This window comes from Oncorhynchus gorbuscha, linkage group LG18 (genome assembly GCF_021184085.1).
Source record: "Oncorhynchus gorbuscha isolate QuinsamMale2020 ecotype Even-year linkage group LG18, OgorEven_v1.0, whole genome shotgun sequence".
Lineage (NCBI taxonomy): Eukaryota > Metazoa > Chordata > Actinopteri > Salmoniformes > Salmonidae > Oncorhynchus > Oncorhynchus gorbuscha.
The window spans coordinates 17,341,708-17,361,744 of NC_060190.1; the positions used below are offsets into that span (position 1 = coordinate 17,341,708).

The 20,037-nt window shown below is 41.0% G+C and overlaps 2 protein-coding genes across 3 annotated transcripts in view; one reads left to right on the plus strand and one right to left on the minus strand.

The window, feature by feature from the left end:
• Positions 1-67: 67 nt before the first annotated feature.
• Positions 68-6,521, minus strand: LOC124003311 (26S proteasome non-ATPase regulatory subunit 12). The gene is made up of 11 exons (XM_046311459.1): positions 6,297-6,521; positions 5,593-5,652; positions 5,321-5,449; positions 4,877-4,984; positions 4,589-4,693; positions 3,658-3,807; positions 3,112-3,246; positions 2,719-2,831; positions 2,081-2,255; positions 1,745-1,822; positions 68-694 (listed from the first exon to the last, which is right to left on the minus strand). Exons 1-11 carry the CDS (start codon positions 6,420-6,422, stop codon positions 485-487), a joined length of 1,389 nt encoding a protein of 462 aa, XP_046167415.1. The 5' UTR covers positions 6,423-6,521; the 3' UTR covers positions 68-484.
• A 4,726-nt stretch (positions 6,522-11,247) lies between these two features.
• The window catches only part of LOC124003444 (cytoplasmic phosphatidylinositol transfer protein 1-like), a 93,476-nt gene continuing 84,686 nt past the window's right edge, over positions 11,248-20,037 (plus strand). For both annotated transcript variants that reach the window (XM_046311711.1, XM_046311712.1), the window contains exon 1: positions 11,248-11,945. In XM_046311711.1, coding sequence (XP_046167667.1) covers positions 11,898-11,945 — 48 coding nt within the window. In that variant the 5' untranslated portion in view covers positions 11,248-11,897. The remainder of the gene's footprint in view (positions 11,946-20,037) is intronic.

Below are 20,037 nucleotides of genomic sequence, written 5' to 3' on the forward strand. Positions count from 1 at the left end.
TAATATCCATTATGCAAGGTGAGAATAATTTGTTTACATTGCAAAGTAGACATAAGACATCAAGAACTTACAGTAAATGTTTTAATATAGCAAGTTGCACGCAAATGCTCTAACACTAAATCCCTTATGACGGTTACATGAAAAAGAGAGTTGGAACAAGAGAGAAAACATTAACAGTGTATGCCCCTCTGTGGTCTGGGTTCTAGAACAAAGTACATGACCAGATTGTAGTAGATAAACTTGGGAGACCACTCTAAACAATGTCATTTGCATTACATCAGTGGGACAAGAGATAGTAACAACATATGGCCGTAAGACTTGTTTATTGTAAATGCTTCAACTTTGCTGACCGTAAGAAACAGAAAGGGATGTGGTATTTGTTATTCCCAAAAAATTGGAGTAGTTGACATTGGAATAACGGTTCATTCATCAATATAAATTCAGAATAACATTTTTTTTATGAAAACAATGCACTCGGTCCTCATCACTGCAGATTGTGTATCATCTCCTCTTTGGCGATGAGATGTGTGGTTTTGTTGACCAGGGACATGAGGGAGTTCAGTTTGTGGGACCAGTCGTTGAGCAGGTCGTTGGGGTCCTTCGGCCTCTGGAAGTTGATGATGCCGGCTAGCCTGTCCACCTTGGCATAGATGGTCTTGTTCACCACCAGGTTGGAGAGGAACTCCTCAGACTCCTGCAAGACATAGAGATGCTAGAACCTGTGTCTTCAAAAACCATCAATAACTAAATCACATTTTTCATTTAGGGTACTATAGTACATCTATAGATAACTACAAAAAATATATATGTTTTTCACACTCTGCGAAAATGACGTTGCCACGAGGAGAGCTGCAGATATTGCGATGAGAGACGCAAAGACCTCGATCTCACACAGTAGCTGCGCATGTGCGCGGGTTCGCTTCACGCCGTTACGGCAACGTGACCAAAACAGTGGAAGAAGTTTAGCCTTGCACTTAAACACTCTTAGTTGTTATGGAAATTGACCCACTATGCTGTTTACTTTATACATTACATCATATCTCTAAGTCTACCTTCGATTTTACCTTTAAGCTACGAACAATTCTAGTATTTTTGTGTTTTATTAGGTTCCCCATTAGCTACTGCTGAAGCAGCAGCTACTCTTCTTGGGGTCCAGACAAAACATAAAACATGACGTAATACATAACATGAGTAGACAAATACAGCACAGGGACAGAACTTCATATATTTAAAATAAGAATACAGGTTTTCATACATTCCTTTGCTCTACTGTTCTAATGGCTTTGTCTAAGCCGGTTCTGGCTTCCTAATCTCACAGTACCAGTTGTTCTGTAAACACCAGAGATAATCCCACAACATCAGGAACCATCCAGGTCCTTGGTTCTTGCGTAAGCATTTCGTTGGACGGTGTATCCCGTACATGCGACTAACAAAACTTGAAACTTGACGTCAACACTGTGCATAATCATGTGATTCATAGATGCTATTGAATGCAAGTGCAACACACACGGAAACGGAAATGCAACAATCGTGTGGAGTTTCACCGAAGTCTTTAACTCCTGTTCAGTTCCCCTGACGTGAACAGAGCCACATCATATCATATGGAGCAGCACAGAAGTTTCAACCTTATTTTGGAGGGAAAACTATCCCTTTAAGGCTGCATTCATTAGGGTTAAGGGCCAGTAAGTATTCCATCCCCTGACAAAAATGTAACAAGTGTAAAGAGTAGATCGGTGGTGCTTACGTCAATGGAGAGGTCCAGGAGGCCAGCCATCCTCTTCATTGTGATTCTTGTGTAATATTTGGCCATAATTCTTATATTCTAAAGAAGAGATCAAGAAAAACACAAAAATAAGCAACAGTGGAACATAACATAGTTGGAATCAAAAATACCAATTACATGAAAGTATTCTAGATGGGAAAGGGATGTTTCCAGATCCTTTTCAGCAACTATGTTCCAACGAAAGACAGCTTTGCGATGCCACCACAGACCCTTTGCTAAAACAAAACTATCCCACTAAAGTAATTGTGATATTCTAGCTATAGATATTCCATGAAAGCAGTTCCATAAACTACTTACGTGCTCCACCACTCTATTCTTGAGGTCCTTCCACCTCTTCTCGCCCTCCTCTGAGCAGTTGAATACATCGGTGGCCGGGCTGTCGGGGGAGCCCTCCCTCAGCTCCTTCCCATAATCCTCCACCAGGGAGGCCCAACGCATTAGCTCCATGGTGGTGAACTGCTTCAGGAGGTCCCTTGAGGGAGAGGTAAAAGGGAAACCAGGATGAGACGAACCACAGCACGGCAATAGCGCCACCTCACAATGATATGAAGTTGAGGCACCAGAGTTTAGCCTAGGTTTCACCGTACCACAGATCAAGCATATGCTTTTGGTAGCTTAGCTAGGTTTCACCCCTGGGAATTGGCTAGGTTATATGGTACCTTGGTGAATATATAGTTAATTACTGTGTTACAGAATTGGATGTCGTGCTAGGTTGATGAGGAATATTGTGAAACAGTATTGAATGCTAAGAATTTCACGAATGATTCATCTCAAGGTTACATTGTTCCGATGAGGAATATTTGGGCATTGCTGATGAGAAATAATGTGTTATACCATTGAAGATTGTAAGGAATGAACCATTGAAGCTAGATTACATTCTTGGTATTTGAGGGAGAAACGAAAGCACCGGAATGTTGTGTGATTGAATGTCTTACTTGTATTTGGGTATTTCTTCCAATTTCTTGTCTTCGTTGATTCTGTGCACCAGGTCTGACTGCTCATTGTCGTAGGGAGCCAGTATCACATACAGAACAACACTTTTCAGGGCCTGGAACAGGAAAGAACATTAGCGTTGTATTGTTATGTATTTTAAAAGGTGCAATCTGTAACATCTTAATCCCCCATGAAGGCAGACCCAATCTTAGTTCCATTTACACCAATCAGTGTGCAGTCCACTCGCTAAGACCCCTCTCCAACGAAGTCCTGCTGCCAGAGCAGTATTTCTCTCAGAAACTAAATGTACAGCGTGTGCCTTTAAAAAGGCATCAAATCATATCAAAAGACTATCATCCTGATGCCTAAAACAGTCTTCTGAGACCAGTGTTTACCTGTTGCCATTTGGAGCTATCCTCCAGAATGCAGGGGGTATCATAGATGGCACGGTAGTGTTTGCAGATGGACAAGTAGGATCCCTCGTGCTGGTCTACTTGGATCATCAGATTGTAATACTTCAGCTTAGACTCCTATGGATAAATATTGACGTAAATGGTTAATAATATTGCAGCTTGTATGTTTCTTCATCGGGAGCAGCGTAGACAGCCAAAACTAACAGTCATTTTTTCCAAACCGACAAATTAAATCTGATTTCAGTATTTTGCAGGAAATAAATATTGTTTTCTGTAGAAAACTGTTCCAGGAATAGGAAACTAAAGTGAACGTTTTGATTGGAACATTGAACGTTTAGGTAGTTCCACCTCCCTCCATATAGACAAAACCATAGCTGCGTCTCAAATGGCACCCTGTTCAATACATAACCCCTTTGGGTCCTGGTCAAAAGTAGTGCACTATATAGAGAATAGGGCGCCATTTGGGAGGGAGGCCATATCATAACACCCAGCCTTAATAAATTATTTGGCTTTCCTCTCTTCTCTCACCTCGGTGCCATCCTCTGTAAAGAACTTGGTGTTGATCTTCTTGCTGATGATCTGGGTGCGGATGTAGTCCTTGACAGCGATGCACAGTCTCATTTGCTCCAGGATGAACTCCACCTTCTCTTTCTTCTCCATGGAGCCGTATGTCTCCACCTGTAGAGTGAAAGAGTGCATGTTGTGAGAGGCAGAATGTTTTACTCTAGCCCTGGGTCACGTTCATTAGGGCACATCGTATCAAAACGTTTTTCATAATACCACTCCCATTTTGTGCCTACTGAACACAGCCCAGTTGTGCTACATCACAGCCTGGACCGGAAGAAGAATGGTGTGTGAACATCTGTTGCAGTGGTTCTGCCCTCAATAAAGGACATACTGATGGAGTGCGCTACACTTTACAGACACTAGATTTTATTATGGTGTCTCAGTCAACTTTCATTGAAATTATTAAAGGGAAATTTCACAATTTTTCAACTTCATATTCATCATCTCCAGCACCACCCCAACATATATGAAAATGGCACATTTCTAAGTTTTGTAGTAAAAAGAGAAGACAAGATAAGTGTTTCCAATGACATCATCCACCAATTAGTAGGCAATGCCTACTCATAATTGGTTAAAAAAAATACCACAATGCACACCGATAACATTGGAAACACTTTTCTTCTTCTCTCTTTTTTACTACAAAACATAGAAACACACCACGCTCACATATGGTGGGGTGGTGCTGGAGATGAATATGAGGTTGATTTTTACAATTTATTTCCTTTTATTTGATGTGAAGGGGATTTGGCCACCAGTTTGAGTTCTGCTCATGTCTGAAGATTCAGTCCAGTAAGTCAAATAGCTTCAATCAACATGGACGGTTGAAACCTCTTACCCCTAGTCTTTAAGAAATTGTGAAAACTGCCAAGTAATGTCTGCGAAAGCCCATTACCTGCAGCTCTTGGAGGATGGCTGCGGCCTCTTTGACCTCGCCATGCTGCTCCTTGATGTTTGCCAATGTTTTGGTCAGCCTGGCTCGCTCAATCTCCACATAGATCTGAGTAAGGGAAACAAAGTTGTTAGCGCATTTAAATTGAATGGAGACATGACTTGGACCCACAAAAGTAAAATATTTTGTTTTATGCCATCTGAATATGCATGATTGGTGGTATCATCTTAAAATGTCATTTTAGGATGATCCAAGTAAGGATAATCAGAGAAAGTTCATGACACCACGTACCTTGCCAGCGGTCACTGTGCGTAGTGTGTCAATGAGTCTCAGCTTAACGGTCAGGTCAGTCACGGTATCTACATACTTGTAACATTCTTGCACCATCTTAGCAACAGCCTGAGAAGAGAGAAACAAAGCAAAAGAGAAGGTTATATATATATATATATATATATCGAAAGAGATAACATCAGGCAACACTTTACATGAATGAAGAAAACATTGCTTTAATGGTAAAGCACCTTTCTTAACCTACTGGTGCATACCTGGGGTGTATTCACAATAAACCAAACGTTGGCAAACAGAACGAAATAGGGAGGGACCTACATTAATTTGTCAAATAGAAATGGTTGATGCGTTGCAAGACGTTTTGCAACTGCGTGCGCTAAGGAATACACTGCCTCAATGTTTTACCTTCCCTTAGTATCCCCTCAAAGAAGGAGCCCCAAGTCTCACCCCTTTGAGCTGACTCCTCCTTTTAGAGAGCAGCATGATGTTTTCATTCAGGGCATCCATGTCCTTCGCTTCATAGCACATCTGCACAACGGCCACCAGGATTCTGGAGGTTGACACCATGTCAGAAGCCTGTGTAGATGGATAGAAAGAGGACAATGTTACTCACAAAGATAGCTATGTGATTAGTCAGAGGAGTATGATCATAGAGATGATAGTTTAATGTCAATGGGTATGATGTTTAATTAGAAATACATGTATGAATTCACGCTCACCGTTCTTGTTTGCTTCTCCAGCGACAAGAGGCTTTCAACGGCCTCCTGCAGCCTACCTTCCTAAAAGAGCAGGACACATCTTACAGTCAGGACAAATGACAGACAATCGTTACAAAGATCAATTTAACACGATCACACGATCAAATTACAAGACAGATGACCAAAAATACTAATTGAAACGGGATCATCCATAACGTTGTTGATGATCAGAGTCTGATTTGAGAAAGCCAAAGATGTCAACAACACATTTCTGTCAGCTTTGACACATGATTAAAACGGAAACATCACTAGCTAACGTTAGTTAGAAATATACTAAAGTTACAGCTGAAGTAAAGGGGTCTAAGAAAAACAATAACTGTGGTACCTACGTTAGTAGTTGGTTGATAAATTATTCTAAAATCCGACTGAAACGACCAAGCAGCTGGTTAGCATAACATAACACCAAGAGCTACTGTATTAGTAGTCTGTAGGTAGCTAGAGATGCTACATGACGAAAACAATTACCGTAGTTAGCTAAATAACTAACTAAATATATAACTTACAAGTAAACCGAATCAATATTTGTGATACGTTGTTATAATAGAGCCGCAAAGTTGCCTATTATGAAAAACACTTTATTTGCAAACAAGTTAGCTAGCCATTTTGCTAACATTCGTGATGCACCATGACTCAGCCAGCGCTGGCCTCATTCATACTCAACTTACTTTTGCCATTTTGGCACACTCCGGTAGACGTGTATCTACAGTTGAACTGTAGTCAATCTCCATCTTCACAAGCTTGCCATCTGATCTCTCTGATCGCTCCACCTCTGCTGACATGTTTTCCGACATCGTAAGTTGAATATCACGGCGAATTGACTAGTGAAATGTCTGCTAAGTGCTAAGAACTGCTAGCCTGCTGCTGTTATGTCAAAACTACAGGAAGTGAAGGAAAACCGGCCAATCACAATGAACTGCAAAGGCCACCTAGGCTGCCAGAAGGACCCAGAGAGGACCATAAAATAAATATTGTTATTTGTGTCAGGCGTTTTGAGAGTCAAGACTTAGTTATTCACAAAGCATCTCTCTCTCAATTTAACCTTTTCAGCTGCCATTAATAGGTTGTTGATGGGGGGAAACTGTGCTCAGATTAAAACGTTATAATTTCCAGAATTATTTTCTAGATTATTCCGGTATCTTTTTTAAGCATTACAATAGTGGACCACAAACAAAAAGAACCCTGTCTGTGAAGGAGGGATTTTAAGTAAAGTGAATGTAAACCCAATTGTGTAAGAAATGGTCGAATTGACGATGATGATGTAGTCTCGGGGCCATCCTTCCAAATCTCATCTCATTGACTCAACCATCAAAGTTGCAAGACAGTTGTGCAGTATTGGTGATAGTGTACCATTTCAGACACAGACAGTCCTGTTTTAAAAACATTGAGGAAGAGATAGTGAGGAACGTGTTTTCTTTGCAAATGGCTTACACCCATGGTGGAATGAGAATATTTTCCCGCCTGCCCAGGAAAAAACTCCCTATGCACTTTGAGATTATTCTGTATAATGAAAAGCGCTTTACAAATGTCATGAATTATTATTATTATTAAACCAACTGGATAGAGAGAACCCTGCCCCAGGAAGCCTATCATATTGTGGTTATGATTCTGAAAAGTACTGCCCACTTTCACACAATGTTGTGAATAATTCACACTAAATTAATATATTTATTAAATTCCTTTACTGAGCTTGAAATGTCAACACCACTTATAGTGCCTTGAGAAAGTATTCATACCACTTGACTTATTCCACATGTTGTTGTGTTACAACCTCAATTCAAAATGGATTAAATATATTATTTAATACCCCCATATATTTTAAAATATCTTTATTTAACTACGCTGGGCCAATTGTGCACTGCCCAATCACAGCCAGTTGTGATACTGCCTGGAGTTGAACCAGGGTTCATAGTGATGCCTCTAGCACTGAGATACAGTGCCTTAAACTGCTGCTCCACTCAGGAGCCCGCTAAATATTTTTTTCACTCTGCATTTAGGTTAATATTGTATAGTAACTACAATGTTGTTGATCCATCCTTGATCCAGCCAATAAACTCTGTAGCTGTTTTAAAGTCGCCATTGGCTCATGGTGAAATCCCTGAACGGTTTCCTTCCACTCCGGCAACTGAGTTGGGAAGGACGCCTATCTTTGTAGTGACTGGGTGTATTGATACACCATCCAAAGTGTAATTAATAACTTCACCATGCTCAAAGGGATACCCAATGTCTTCTTTTTTTATTTTTACACATCTACCAATAGGTGCCCTTCTTTGCAATGCATTGGAAAACCTCCCTGGTCTTTGTGGTTGAATCTGTGCTTGAAATTCACTGCTCAACTGAGGGACCTTACAGATAATTGTATATGTGAGGTACAGAGAGAGATGAGGTAGTGATTGAAAAATCATGTTAAGCACTATTATTTGATGGCAAAAGCGGGGAGCCCAGCCAACAGAGATTTGCAGTTGTCCATATGGGAGATGACAAGTGCCTGGATTAGGACCTTGGATTTGAATGGTGAACAAAGAATTTAGAAGCATGTTGCTGCTGACAACTAGGCTGAAACAATGAATGAATTGGGTAGGCCTAATCTCCATGTATTGACTCTAGTTTACCAGCAGATGTCACTAGGACATTACTGTTCGATATTTGGTTTCATTCCCACAGTTCATTGCTTTGAAAGATTTCCCTGAGAAATACATACAACTCATGTAGGTCAGTGATTTTCCTGCTCCGGGGAGAGGCTGCCACTAAGCGCTGGCCTAGGATCAGATTACCCCAACACAGCCTAAACCTTAACAGCTTGAAAATTAAACATGGCCTGTATCAGCTCAGAGAGGAGACCAAGTATGAAATAATGAAAATAATAATGAATAAAACAGGGTTGAAGAGGCATCCAAGTATTTACAGGATCCTAAAGCACTCATTCAAGTAATGTAGGGCAAATATCAACAGTACCGATCAAGCCTCCATCGATAACAACCTTGTCATCTTTATGATGAAGTTGTGTCTCCAATAAACTGCCTAAGAAGAGACTGCCTGAGAACTCATTTGATCACTTTTATAAGCATGAGGTTTAAAGTTATATGGAGAATGAGAAATCAATTGTGAGTGTAACCATGCAAATCATAATGAATGCACTCTTTGTTACCCTGAACTGAAATGATCTGAGATCCACTGACAAACTGAAGATGAAACCACGTCCAGCACTCTCATCAAACACACAGGTGAGAGCTTGAGTCCAACCCATGCCCATTGTCCACTGTGGGCCACAGGTATTGCGTAACATGACTTCATTTGAGAATGTGCTGTTCTGAGCTGGATCTTTATGTAGCCATAGTCCTACATACAGGGCTATTGTGTGTGTTGAGAAGGTCATATATCTGACATAGAGCCTAATACCCTTTCTAATAAAAAAACAGACGCTATTCAAATGTTGGAGTTACATCATTATTGTAATGTTGGTCAAATTACAGACTAGATCACATGAAAAGCTATGCTGTGTCCCAAATGGCATCATGTCCCTTTTGACATTGGAACTTGGAATAAAATCCTAAAAGATTCATAAAACCAAGTGATATTTAATGAAACATGCAACTGGTTCATTTATTTCAATTCTTATTGCTTGATCAGTTTGCCCCCTATTTTAAATGGTTTATTTAACCTTTATTTAACTAGGCAAGTCAGTTAATAACAAATTCTTATTTACAATGACGGCCTACCAAAAGTTCAAAGGTCTCCTGCGGGGACGGGGGCTTTGATTAAAAATAAATTAAATAAAAATATAGGACATAACACACATCACGACAAGAGAGACAACACAACACTACATAAAGAGAGACGTAAGACAACAACATAGCATGGCAGCAACACAACATGACAACAACATGGTAGCAACACAACATGGCAGCAGCACAACATGGTAGCAGCACAAAACAGGGTACAAACATTATTGGGCACAGACAACAGCAGAGACAACAGAGACATCACGCAAAGCAGCCACAACTGTCAGTAAGTGTCCATGATTGAGTCTTTGAATGAAGAGATTGAGATAAAGTTTGAGTGTCCAGTTTGAGTGTTTGTGGCAGCTTGTTCCAGTCGCTAGCTGCAGTGAACTGAAAAGACGAGTGACCCAGGGATGTGTGTGCTTTGGGGACCTTTCACAGAATGTGACTGGCAGAACGGGTGTTGTATGTGAAGGATGAGGGCTGCAGTAAATATCTCAGATAGGGGGGAGTGAGGCCTAAGAGGGTTTTATAAATAAGCATAAACCAGTGGGTCTTGCGACGGGTATAAGGAGATGACCAGTTTACAGAAGAATATAGAGTGCAGTGATGTGTCCTATAAGGAGCATTGGTGCCAAATCTGATGGACGAATGGTAAAGAATATCTAGCCGCTCGAGTGCACCCTCGATCTATAAATTACGTCTCCATAATCTAGTATGGGTAGGATGGTCATCTGAATCAGGGTTAGTTGGCAGCTGAGGTGAAAGAGGAGCGATTACGATAGAGGAAACCAAGTCTAGATTTAACTCTAGCCTGCAGCTTTGATGTGTGCTGAGAGAAGGACAGTGTATTGTCTAGCCACTACTCCCAAGTACTTGTATGAGGTGACTACCTCAAGCTCTAAACCCTCAGAGGTAGTAATCACACCTGTGGGGAGAGGGGCATTCTTCTTACCAAAACATATATATTTTGTTTTGGAGGTGTTCAGAACAAGGTTAAGGGCAGGGAAATCTTGTTGTAGAGCGTTTAACACAAAATCCGGGGAGGGGCCAGCTGAGTATAAGACTATCATCTGCATATAAATGGATGAGAGAGCTTCCAACTGCCTGAGCTATATTGTTGATGTAAATTGAGAAGAGCGTGGAGCCTATGATCGAGCCTTGGGGTACACCCTTGGTGACAGGCAGTGGCTGCGACAGCAGACGTTCTGACTTTATGCACTGCACTCTTTGAGAGAGGTAGTTAGCAAACCAGGCCAAAGACCCCTCATGGTCTACCGTATCAAAAGATTTGACCAAGTCAATAAATTGCTTAGAATCAAGTGCAATGGTGATATCATCATCATCACGACATCATTGGGGTGACACATCCATAACCTGAGCGGAAACCAAATTGCACACCAGAGAAAATACTATAGACATTATTATTGGTAATTCTGTCACCATAGTTTTGTTGGAGAATAGCCTGTAGGCTAAGTAAATGATTTGTATCGGTTATTATTATTTAATTAATTCCAATTAAACCTAGGTTTTTAAGAAAAGCATTTTATTTGATCTGTATTTTTTTGTGGGTCTACATCTCTGTCATAAGGCCTATAACACTGTTATGGCCAAGTCAGGGCAAAGAGCTATGAACAGGCAGTCTATGGATGATGGACACAAGAGTAATCAAAAACCGCTATTTAGGCCTAGGTAAAATAACACATGATACTCAGGCTGCATAGTCGACTCATGTAGCCCAGTCTCTTGATGTGGTTGCATGCACTTTCTAGGCAAGAGAATAGTTCAGGGTTGAATAGAACCCGAGACAATGCAAGGGAGAGTGAACTCTGATGTGCTTGCTTTCACGCTCCTTGTTTCCTGTCCGCGTGGTTTGTGTTGGCTGCATGTTTCCGTGGCAGCGACAAAGTAGCTCGTCGTTGCATTGAGTGAGAAACGACAGTCAAAGGGAGAGCCGGTAGCATTTGCTTACATTTTTTTCACATCCTAAGAGAGGACACCGCAACATAAAGCTAAGCCTTAATAAAGGAGACTGGTATGTGTAGGAACACAGAAGCGTGAGGAACAGCACATTTTCGCCTAGCAGCCTAAGCAAGGACAGACTTGACCCTCGCTTCTTTTTTTTTATAGATAAAACTCGTTTTTTTGTTTGTTTTGGTTTGAGAAAGCTGCAGTTTAAGCAATTTCACCGTCTTGTTACCGCCCACTCCTGCAAAGCAACATCTGGTTGGCAGATTTTCAATCGAATCTCATGTATTTCGGTGAGGGCATATCCTAGTTAGGTCCTGTTTTGTGCTTTTCTTTTACCCACGTCCTGTCCCAAATAAAAAAGGAGCGGCTATTTTTTGAACGCTGCTCGTGAGAAATTCCTAGTTAAGATTCCATTCGTTCCGATGTGACAAGACAACTCACAGTGGTCATCTGTTTTCAAGGCAATACACATGCATTTCCAAATTCTGCGTTTTTATTAGCTAAAGCTTTGGCGGTCATAAATTGTTAGACAGGCTACATTGTAAACAAAGAAGAAGAAGAGACTTATCAAAGAAGATGTTGCTTAAGGAGTACAGGATATGCATGCCGCTGACTGTTGAGGAGGTAAGTGTATACATTTTGTTGTCTAACATTGTAACGTTAGCATGTAGTTATCTATCATTGCAATTGTTTGATGATGTTTAATATTTATTTTGACTTAATGAGATATTGTCAAACAACATGCAACTTGACTGTCAGCTAACTTTCTCGTGTTAGAAAAGAACAGATGGGAAGGGCAGGGTGTAACATTTTAGAAAATATATATGTTTTGTCTTACAGTAAGCCCGCCTAACCGATCCACCCATAGCCTTTATCGTCAGTCTATTTGAAAGTAAATTCCATGTCCATATGTCATAGGTGCCATGTGTGATGAACACCCACAAATATCTTCTTATTAGACGACACCTGAGAAAAACGATAGCCTTTAAATTCATCACTTATAATCTGCGATGAACATATAAACACCTACTTGTGTTTTCAGCAATCCAAAGGCAATTGACTCAAACTTTATATTAAATAGTATATGAGTTTTGAGAGACGACTGTTATTTATCAATAGCTTTGATACTGTACCACTGGATGGGGCTGTTGTAACTACCGTTTTATAGCGTATAGCCTAGTAATGGGTGGTGAATTAAAATCAATAAATCAAGAATGATGACACTATAATATTGCACCATAACCATAATCTTATAGGCCACTGTTATGAACATTCTTAATAATAGGTTGCTATCATTTGTGAACTATTTGTATGCCTAATGCTGTTTTAGGTTGCTGGTCTAGCATCATTCTTCTCCTCCTAGAGCACTGTTTGGTGTACAATGCTCTTCTTTATTCAAAGGAATGAGCAGCACCTCCCCTAAGAATCTGTTCAGTTACACTTAATTCTCAGCCAGTCATCCCTGCATGCTTGTAGGTCTCGGTGACAAGGGGGAATCATTCTTCTCTGATCAGTCAATGTGCCAGTTTGTCCTCCACCCCCACCGTTGCTGAGATAATATAGTTATAGGCCTGCATAGCTGTCATGCCCGTGACGTCTTCAATGTAAATTGTGGTCATAACACCTTCTGTTGTTGTCACTCATGTTGATTGCATTTCTGCATTTCTCCTGCCTTCATCATTGCCACATTGTCCGTTAGAAATGCTTGAGTGTTGATCGGTTTTCTTAGAACACTGCTATTCCATTGCCTTTTTAGATCAACACAATACAAGCCTCCGGTCTTCTCAGAATTACAACCCAATGGAACTCGGGCCTCATAAAAAAAACATGTACTTTCGATAAACTCCCTCAACATTTAATTACGAGTATCAGCCAAAACACTTTATTTGGTATCTGCAGTTTCATAACAGAAGGACAGGTTCATAGGTTCATTGACTGAGGGCTCAATTTCTCAGTTTGGCGTTAAGCAAGACTTTGTCTTCCAGCATGGGTTCAAATCAGCACCCACTTAGTCATTTCAACAGTCACTTTGACCTAGAGTATGGTCAAAGTTAAGACAGTGACTGAATCGTTTTTTTTGTGTGTGTGTGTGAGTCTGGGAAGAGATTAAAAAGATAGGTTTGTGTGTTTTCTCTTCAATGATCTATTTAATACATCAGACACTAATAGCTTGCTGACTAATGTGAAAAATAGTGTCACTGAAGGCACTCAAGGTATGAAGGAGTACCTATTCCTAATAGGCCATTAGGACACGGAGCAGCACAACCGCAAGGTGTAAGAAAGTAAAATATTTTTTATACTTGCTTCTGAACTTTGTGTGTATGGCTCAACTAACATTGAGCCTGTACTATGATATGTAAGGGCAGAGATAATATAAAGAGAGAGCTATCTTTGTTTTCAACACATGTGAAGGAGTCATTGGAAGGGCACATAACATTGTCAACAATGACAGTTGGCACTCATTGTTACTACCATTCAGTTCTCACCTTGGCGTCAAGAAGATTGCTTTCTTTCCTTCTCTCATTCAAATAAAATGTGCTTATCGTGACTACATATTGAGTTTGGAGTCGTCCATGTCCCTGATAACATGAATGGCTGCTTCCTGACCGGGGGGAGAGGGGTGTATTCGCTTGGGGAGGAAGTGTCATCAGGCCAGATATCTTCTCCGGCCAAGTCTGTTTTGTCTGAAAACCCCAGGGCCACTGGGTTAATGAAGTGTGTGTGTGTGTGTGTGTGTGTGTGTGTGTGTGGGGGGGGGGGGGGGGGTAATGGGGACATGCGAGATCACCCCTCTCTTTGCATTGTCTCTTTCTGGGAAGTGATTGGCCTCGCTCCGGCCTTTAGTGACATGTTTACCTCAGCATAGTGCAAATGGTAACACTGGAAATGTGACAAATTATTATTGTGGAATTTTACAACTTGTTTTTACAGCATGTTTCAATTCACAAAAGCATGTATGTTCATGTGTTACTACTGTGGGTTGAAAATGTTTGGATAACATATAAGAAAAGTTCTGTGAACCCCAACTCCTATCTTATCCCCCATACCAATCAGATCCTGTCATCCATAGACACAGATCTTGGATCAGCTTACCCACCCCAAATCCTAACTTTAACCATTAGGGAGGAAATGCAAAATTGACCTTGGCTCATATTCTAGGCCGTTCACGTCATGCTTTGCCATTTCCCAGAGTAATTTATCAGCAACCACGCCTGTTTATTCCAGTCAGAGGATGGAATAGTGATTCATTTCAGAGAGCACAGACCGACTAATGAACTATCTCTCAAGGTGTCACTCCTAGTTCCTACAGATCTGTTGGCATTTAAAAGGGTGATGATTCATTCATCATTATTACCTAGGGCAACACACCTGATTTTCACCATTACTCAACACTTGCTAATGTTGCAGATATGTGATACTTGTGGGTGTATGATCTTAGGCATTTAGGCAAAATTGAATCATTAGGAAATAAGATTAACTGACCTCAGAGCAGTGTCTAGGGCCAACTTCCGCCTTCGCCAGAAACCTATTTCCTTTACCCTGAACAGTGATTCAGGATCATGGACAGCTTTAGAAAGACATGCTATGCATCCCAAACAGTATAGGGAATAGGATGCCATTTGTGATGCATCCGCAATGAATCATTCAAACACACCTTGTGACCTCATAACAGCCTGTTTCCTCTCCCGTTGTGAAGGTTTTAAAATAGCCGAGATGCAGTTTTCTCAATCCATTTCGGGGGGGTGAAAAATTAAATACGTTTTGCCGTGCTTGAAATTTCTCTGCTTTCCAGCTTTGGCAATAACTGAAGGGATTATAGCGCTGGTCTGACGGAAAAGCTTATAATCCTCACTAATGCTAAGGCTGTGGATGGTATTCATTGCAACAACAAAAAATAGAATCCAATTATTTTTTTCTGGTTTTGGGACATAAGCTCGTATTCAGGACCATCTGTGTGAGTAGATGTGAGTAAAGCCCAAAGGTGTAACAACTGTCTTATTTCTACCCCCAACTGTCTTATTTCTTCCCCCAACTGTCTATTTCTTCCCCCAACTGTCTATTTCTTCCCCCAACTGTCTATTTCTACCCCCAACTGTCTATTTCTGTCTATTTCTACCCCCAACTGTCTATTTCTACTCTCTGGCAGAGAAGGTTATTTCAGGTCGTGGACTATATCTGTTGGAATTTGAATATGGATGGCTGCTAGCCATCACAGGGAATGTACTCTCTAGAAGTGGATGATAGAAGCTCACTTGTTTTTGTGTATGTTATGTTAGTTGATGTGATATTCCCGAAACGGTGATATAGAACGCATCTGTGCCTGTCAATTAGCAAAGGCAATTGTAATGTTGATGACATTCTCTGCTGACCCTTTGAGAGGTCATCTGTCTTTCTGCTTTAGTGGCACACACACACACGCGCGTTCACAATCGCTCACTCCGTCAGTGTTGTGGGTAGGGCTGTGTGATCAAACATCATCCACGCGTGTTAGCTTGTCTTCTGACGATTCATCATTAGCAGTCATTTATGCAAAGTGATTTACAGTTCACACATAAAGTAAATATGTGACCCATGTGGGAATCAAACCTCGTAACTTCTGGAAGAGCTACAGTCCTAACTTCAGAGCCAACAGAACCAATGCATTCCCGCTATGCATTCCCACTATGCCCTAATGAACATGACCCTGGCTTTATTTAAACTAACATCCCCTGAAATTAGCAAGGGGATTTCAGCTGGCTCCCAGTCGGTGTGTCAAACGCTGCTCTCTGTGCCCCATCTGCTGTCTACGTTGAGTTAATCAGTCGCTCCTTTATCTGCCGTCTGAATTGGGATTTAGCCTCCCTCTCGGCAAGCTGCTGCATTTACCTGATTGCGGTCTTGTCCCAGCCTGGCGTAGAATACTAGTCCCCTGGGCATTGCCAATCAGCCCTGTGCTGATAACTAGCCACCACCGTTGCGGTAATGTGAAAAAAGTGTTATGTGTTCCATTCGTGCAATGTTACTGAACAAATTAAAAAGGAGTGTATTGTAGGCATACAGTATTTTTTTATACAGTTACCTCAAGGGACTACTTTGTCCAATGAGGCCCATGAGGGGTGAGGGTTTAATGTCTGGAAAGTAGTTCCGTGGCCTCAAGTTGCCTCATCATGATGTGTCTCCCTCCACATCAAGTTTCTGTAAAGACTTTGTTCAACTTCCTTTAAAGGCTCGTTAACTCGATGGCTTGCCATTGTTAGATCCCCCAGCCTGTTTCCATGACGCCGGGAGTTCATTTCACATCTCGCTGCGATGCTGCCGCTCCAAAGAGGCAAACAATAATAGAAACAGACATGAGGAGAGAGAGAGAGAGAGCGAGACGGAGATAAGGAGACAATGGTCGACAGAGAGCGACAGCGAGAGGCAGAGAGAGAGAGGATCGTATTGAAATGGAAGTCAGTCTCTTTCATGGCTGTCGTCAGTTTACGGCACAAACTTGAAAAATATTATTCCCGTGGGTGTTTACTTTCAGGGTGAGATGAGAATAGCGATATTGTGAACATCACAAGGTGTTGTCAAGCGTGTTCAGAAGTTTAAGAACCAAATTATCCCCCCCCCCACTATTCAAAATAGGTTGTCTGTCTTTCCCGCTGCTTTTTGGGAGTGTTTTATTTTTTTATTTCACCTTTATTTAACCAAGTAGGAAGTTGAGAACAAGTTCTCATTTACAACTGTGACCTGGAGAAGATAAAGCAAAGCACTGCGACAAAAACAACAATACAGAGTTACACATAAACAAACGTACACAATAGAAAAATCTATGTACAGTGTGTGCAAATGTACAAACTTTGCTATTCGTTCCAGTCATTGGCAGCAGAGAACTGGAAGGAAAGGCGGCCAAAGGAAGTGTTGGCTTTGCAGTGAAATATACCTGCTGGAGTGCGTGCTACAGGTGGGTGTTGCTATGGTAACCAATGAGCTGAGCTAAGGCGGGGCTTTACCTAGAAAAGACTTATAGATGACCTGGAGCCAGTGGGTTTTGCGACAAATATGTAGTGAGGGCCAGCCAACGAGAGCATACAGTTCACAGTGGTGGGTAGTATATTGGCCTTTGGTGACAAAACGGATGGCACTGTGATAGATATCGTAGCTGAATCATAATTAGCTGGGTAACATAGATGTTTTATTTTCATAAGATGCTTGTGAGATATCAGTTATTTGCAGTTATCCCTTCTCAGCTAGGGCTTAGTCACTTGGGGCCCAGAGAGGGGAGAAGTCAGGCTTGTCTTCAAATGTGAATGTATCTGTTAAACCATGTGGTGCTATGCAGAATATCAGAAGGGGAGGAGGACAGAATGGAACATTGTCTTCTTATGGTAATGTGTCTGTAACTATTCCTAAACCATGTGAAGGGATGGAGTGGGTAATGGGAAACCAGTTAGTTATCTCCACAATGTCTGTACGCCAGTCACTCCCTCCTTTTCTCATTGGGGGGAGGAGTATGGCAGTGTCTGAAACCATTGTATGTCCACTCTGATGTTGCCCTTCTCTTGACCTAGTATATGACCTAGAGGCTCACTCCCCTCCGTGAGTTTGTCCACGAGGGGGTGTATTTGAGATGGGAGTATCTAGAATTGACCATTGATATATGCCATTGGATGAGGTAATGTTTTGGTACTATGAAGTACCAAGAATGAGATTAGAACCTCGTTTAGGAGACCAAACTGAACAATAATTTATAGCGAATGCTGTCTGGCTATGGGATACTCCTCTCTCGAGTAAAAGTATTTCTTTGTGAACAGTTCCTATTATCTGTGGTTTGTCATGTCGACTAGGGGGTGGATCTTTGCTATAAAAGATCTCAGTTGCCATTATGTTGACCACTCTCAACTTTTCATTAGAGATACTGAAAGGGTTGCAAAAGCTCATATTATTAAAATATTATGTTTAAGTATAACTCTGACTGGTGTGTGGTTTGTAACTCTCATCATTTAGTACAGGAAATTACCACGACATAGACTACATCCAGTTTGCTGAGTAGAGTGTGGGGGCTATTTTGTAAATGACATCACCGAAGTCTAGGATCGGTAGGATAGTCAGTTTTACAAGGGTATGTTTGACAGCATGGGCGAAGGAAGCTTTGTTGCAAAATAGGAAGCCAATTCTAGATATACATTTGGATTGGAGATGCTTAATATGAGTCTGGAAGGAGAGTTTACAGTCTAACCAGACACCGAGGTAGTTGTCCACATATTCTAGGTCAGAACCGTCCAGATTAGTGATGCTAGTCGGGCAGGAAGGTGCGGGCAGCAATCGGTTGAAGAGCATGCACTTAGTTTTACCAGCATTTAAAAGCAGTGTGTCAGGAGGCTGTGTGTATAAAGCGTCCCAGAGTAGGAAAACTGATGGTCATTTCCATGTAAAAGGATCCATGACCACCAACCAGTTTATAGGACCATATCAAATTTGGTGTCAAATGAAAGCTACAAGTCTATATTTTTTGGAAAGAAAGGTATAGATATATTTTTCAACCATTTTTAATTCCTGAAAATGTGGAATAAGCAAAGACTTTTATTTCTGGTCACACAGCTGGAAAAGGGGTCTTAAAAGACATACTAGATGAAGTCTTAAGGTATACTGAATAAAAATATGAACGCAACATGCAAAAATTTCAAAGGTTTTACTTACCCCCCCCCTCCTCAGATGATCCCGAAGGTGAAGAAGCCAGATGTGGAAGTCCTGGGTTGGCGTGGTTAAACGTGGTCTGTGTTTGTGAAGCAGGTTGGATGTACTGCCAAATATTCCAATTCTTATAAAATTCTCTGTTGGAGATTCCTGCAGTCAGCATGCCAATTGCATGTTCCCCAAAAACTTGAGACATCTGTGGCGTATTGTTGTTACAAAACTGCACATTTTAGAGTGGCCTTTTATTGTCCCCAGCACACGGTGCACCTATGTAATGATCATGCTGTTTCATCAGCTTCTTGATATGCCAGACCTGTCAGGTGGATTAATTATCTTGGCAAAGGAGAAATGCTCACTAACAGGGATGTAAACAAATTTGTGGACAAAATCTGAGAGAAATAAGCTTTTGTGAGTATGGAACATTTCTGGGATCTTTTATTTCAGCTCATGTTGTGTTTTTTTTCTGTATAGAAATACATCAAAACTCAATAATGTTGATAAAGGCCCCTGCGAATATTTTATATTTAATTTTGCAGAAATAGTTTGCTTTCTGTAAGTTGGAGAAATATTGCCTAGTGTCTTGTCATTTGTTTACCAAAAACCCACACATCTTTAAGATATTTTCTAATCCTTCTCCCTCATGAGGAGGGAGGATGATGAAAGTTCACAGAAGTAACAAGGAAAGGTAGACCTACCCATTAATTATAGTGTTATATACTGATATAATTATGTTTATGAATTATTAAGTGTTTAAAACGCATCACTCCAAATCGGTAACAGTGAACGAAAATCTGTAACAGAATGACTGCAATTGAATTAGCCACAATGGAGAAATCATAGTAGTCACAAACCACAGTTGCAGTAGAGTACAGTAGAGTACAGTAGAGTACAGTAGAGCAAGTAGAGTACAGTAGAGTAGTTTTGTAGAGGTGTGGGAGGCTGCCACACTGGGTGCCTGGAGAGATGTTCTTGTGGAAGGATAAGTGCATTTCTCAAGGGCACAATGACAGGCAACGGCATCTAGGATTTGAACTGGCAAACCATCCGGTTGCTG

Coding starts and splice junctions, on each gene's coding strand:
- LOC124003311 (XM_046311459.1), bottom strand. CDS start 6,422: ATGTCGGAAAACATGTCAGCAGAGGTGGAGCGATCAGAGAGATCAGAT. Junction 2,256..2,718: donor GAAGAAATACCCAAATACAA/GTAAGACATTCA, acceptor CTCTCCCTCAAG/GGACCTCCTGAAGCAGTTCA. Junction 695..1,744: donor TCCTGGACCTCTCCATTGAC/GTAAGCACCACC, acceptor TATGTCTTGCAG/GAGTCTGAGGAGTTCCTCTC.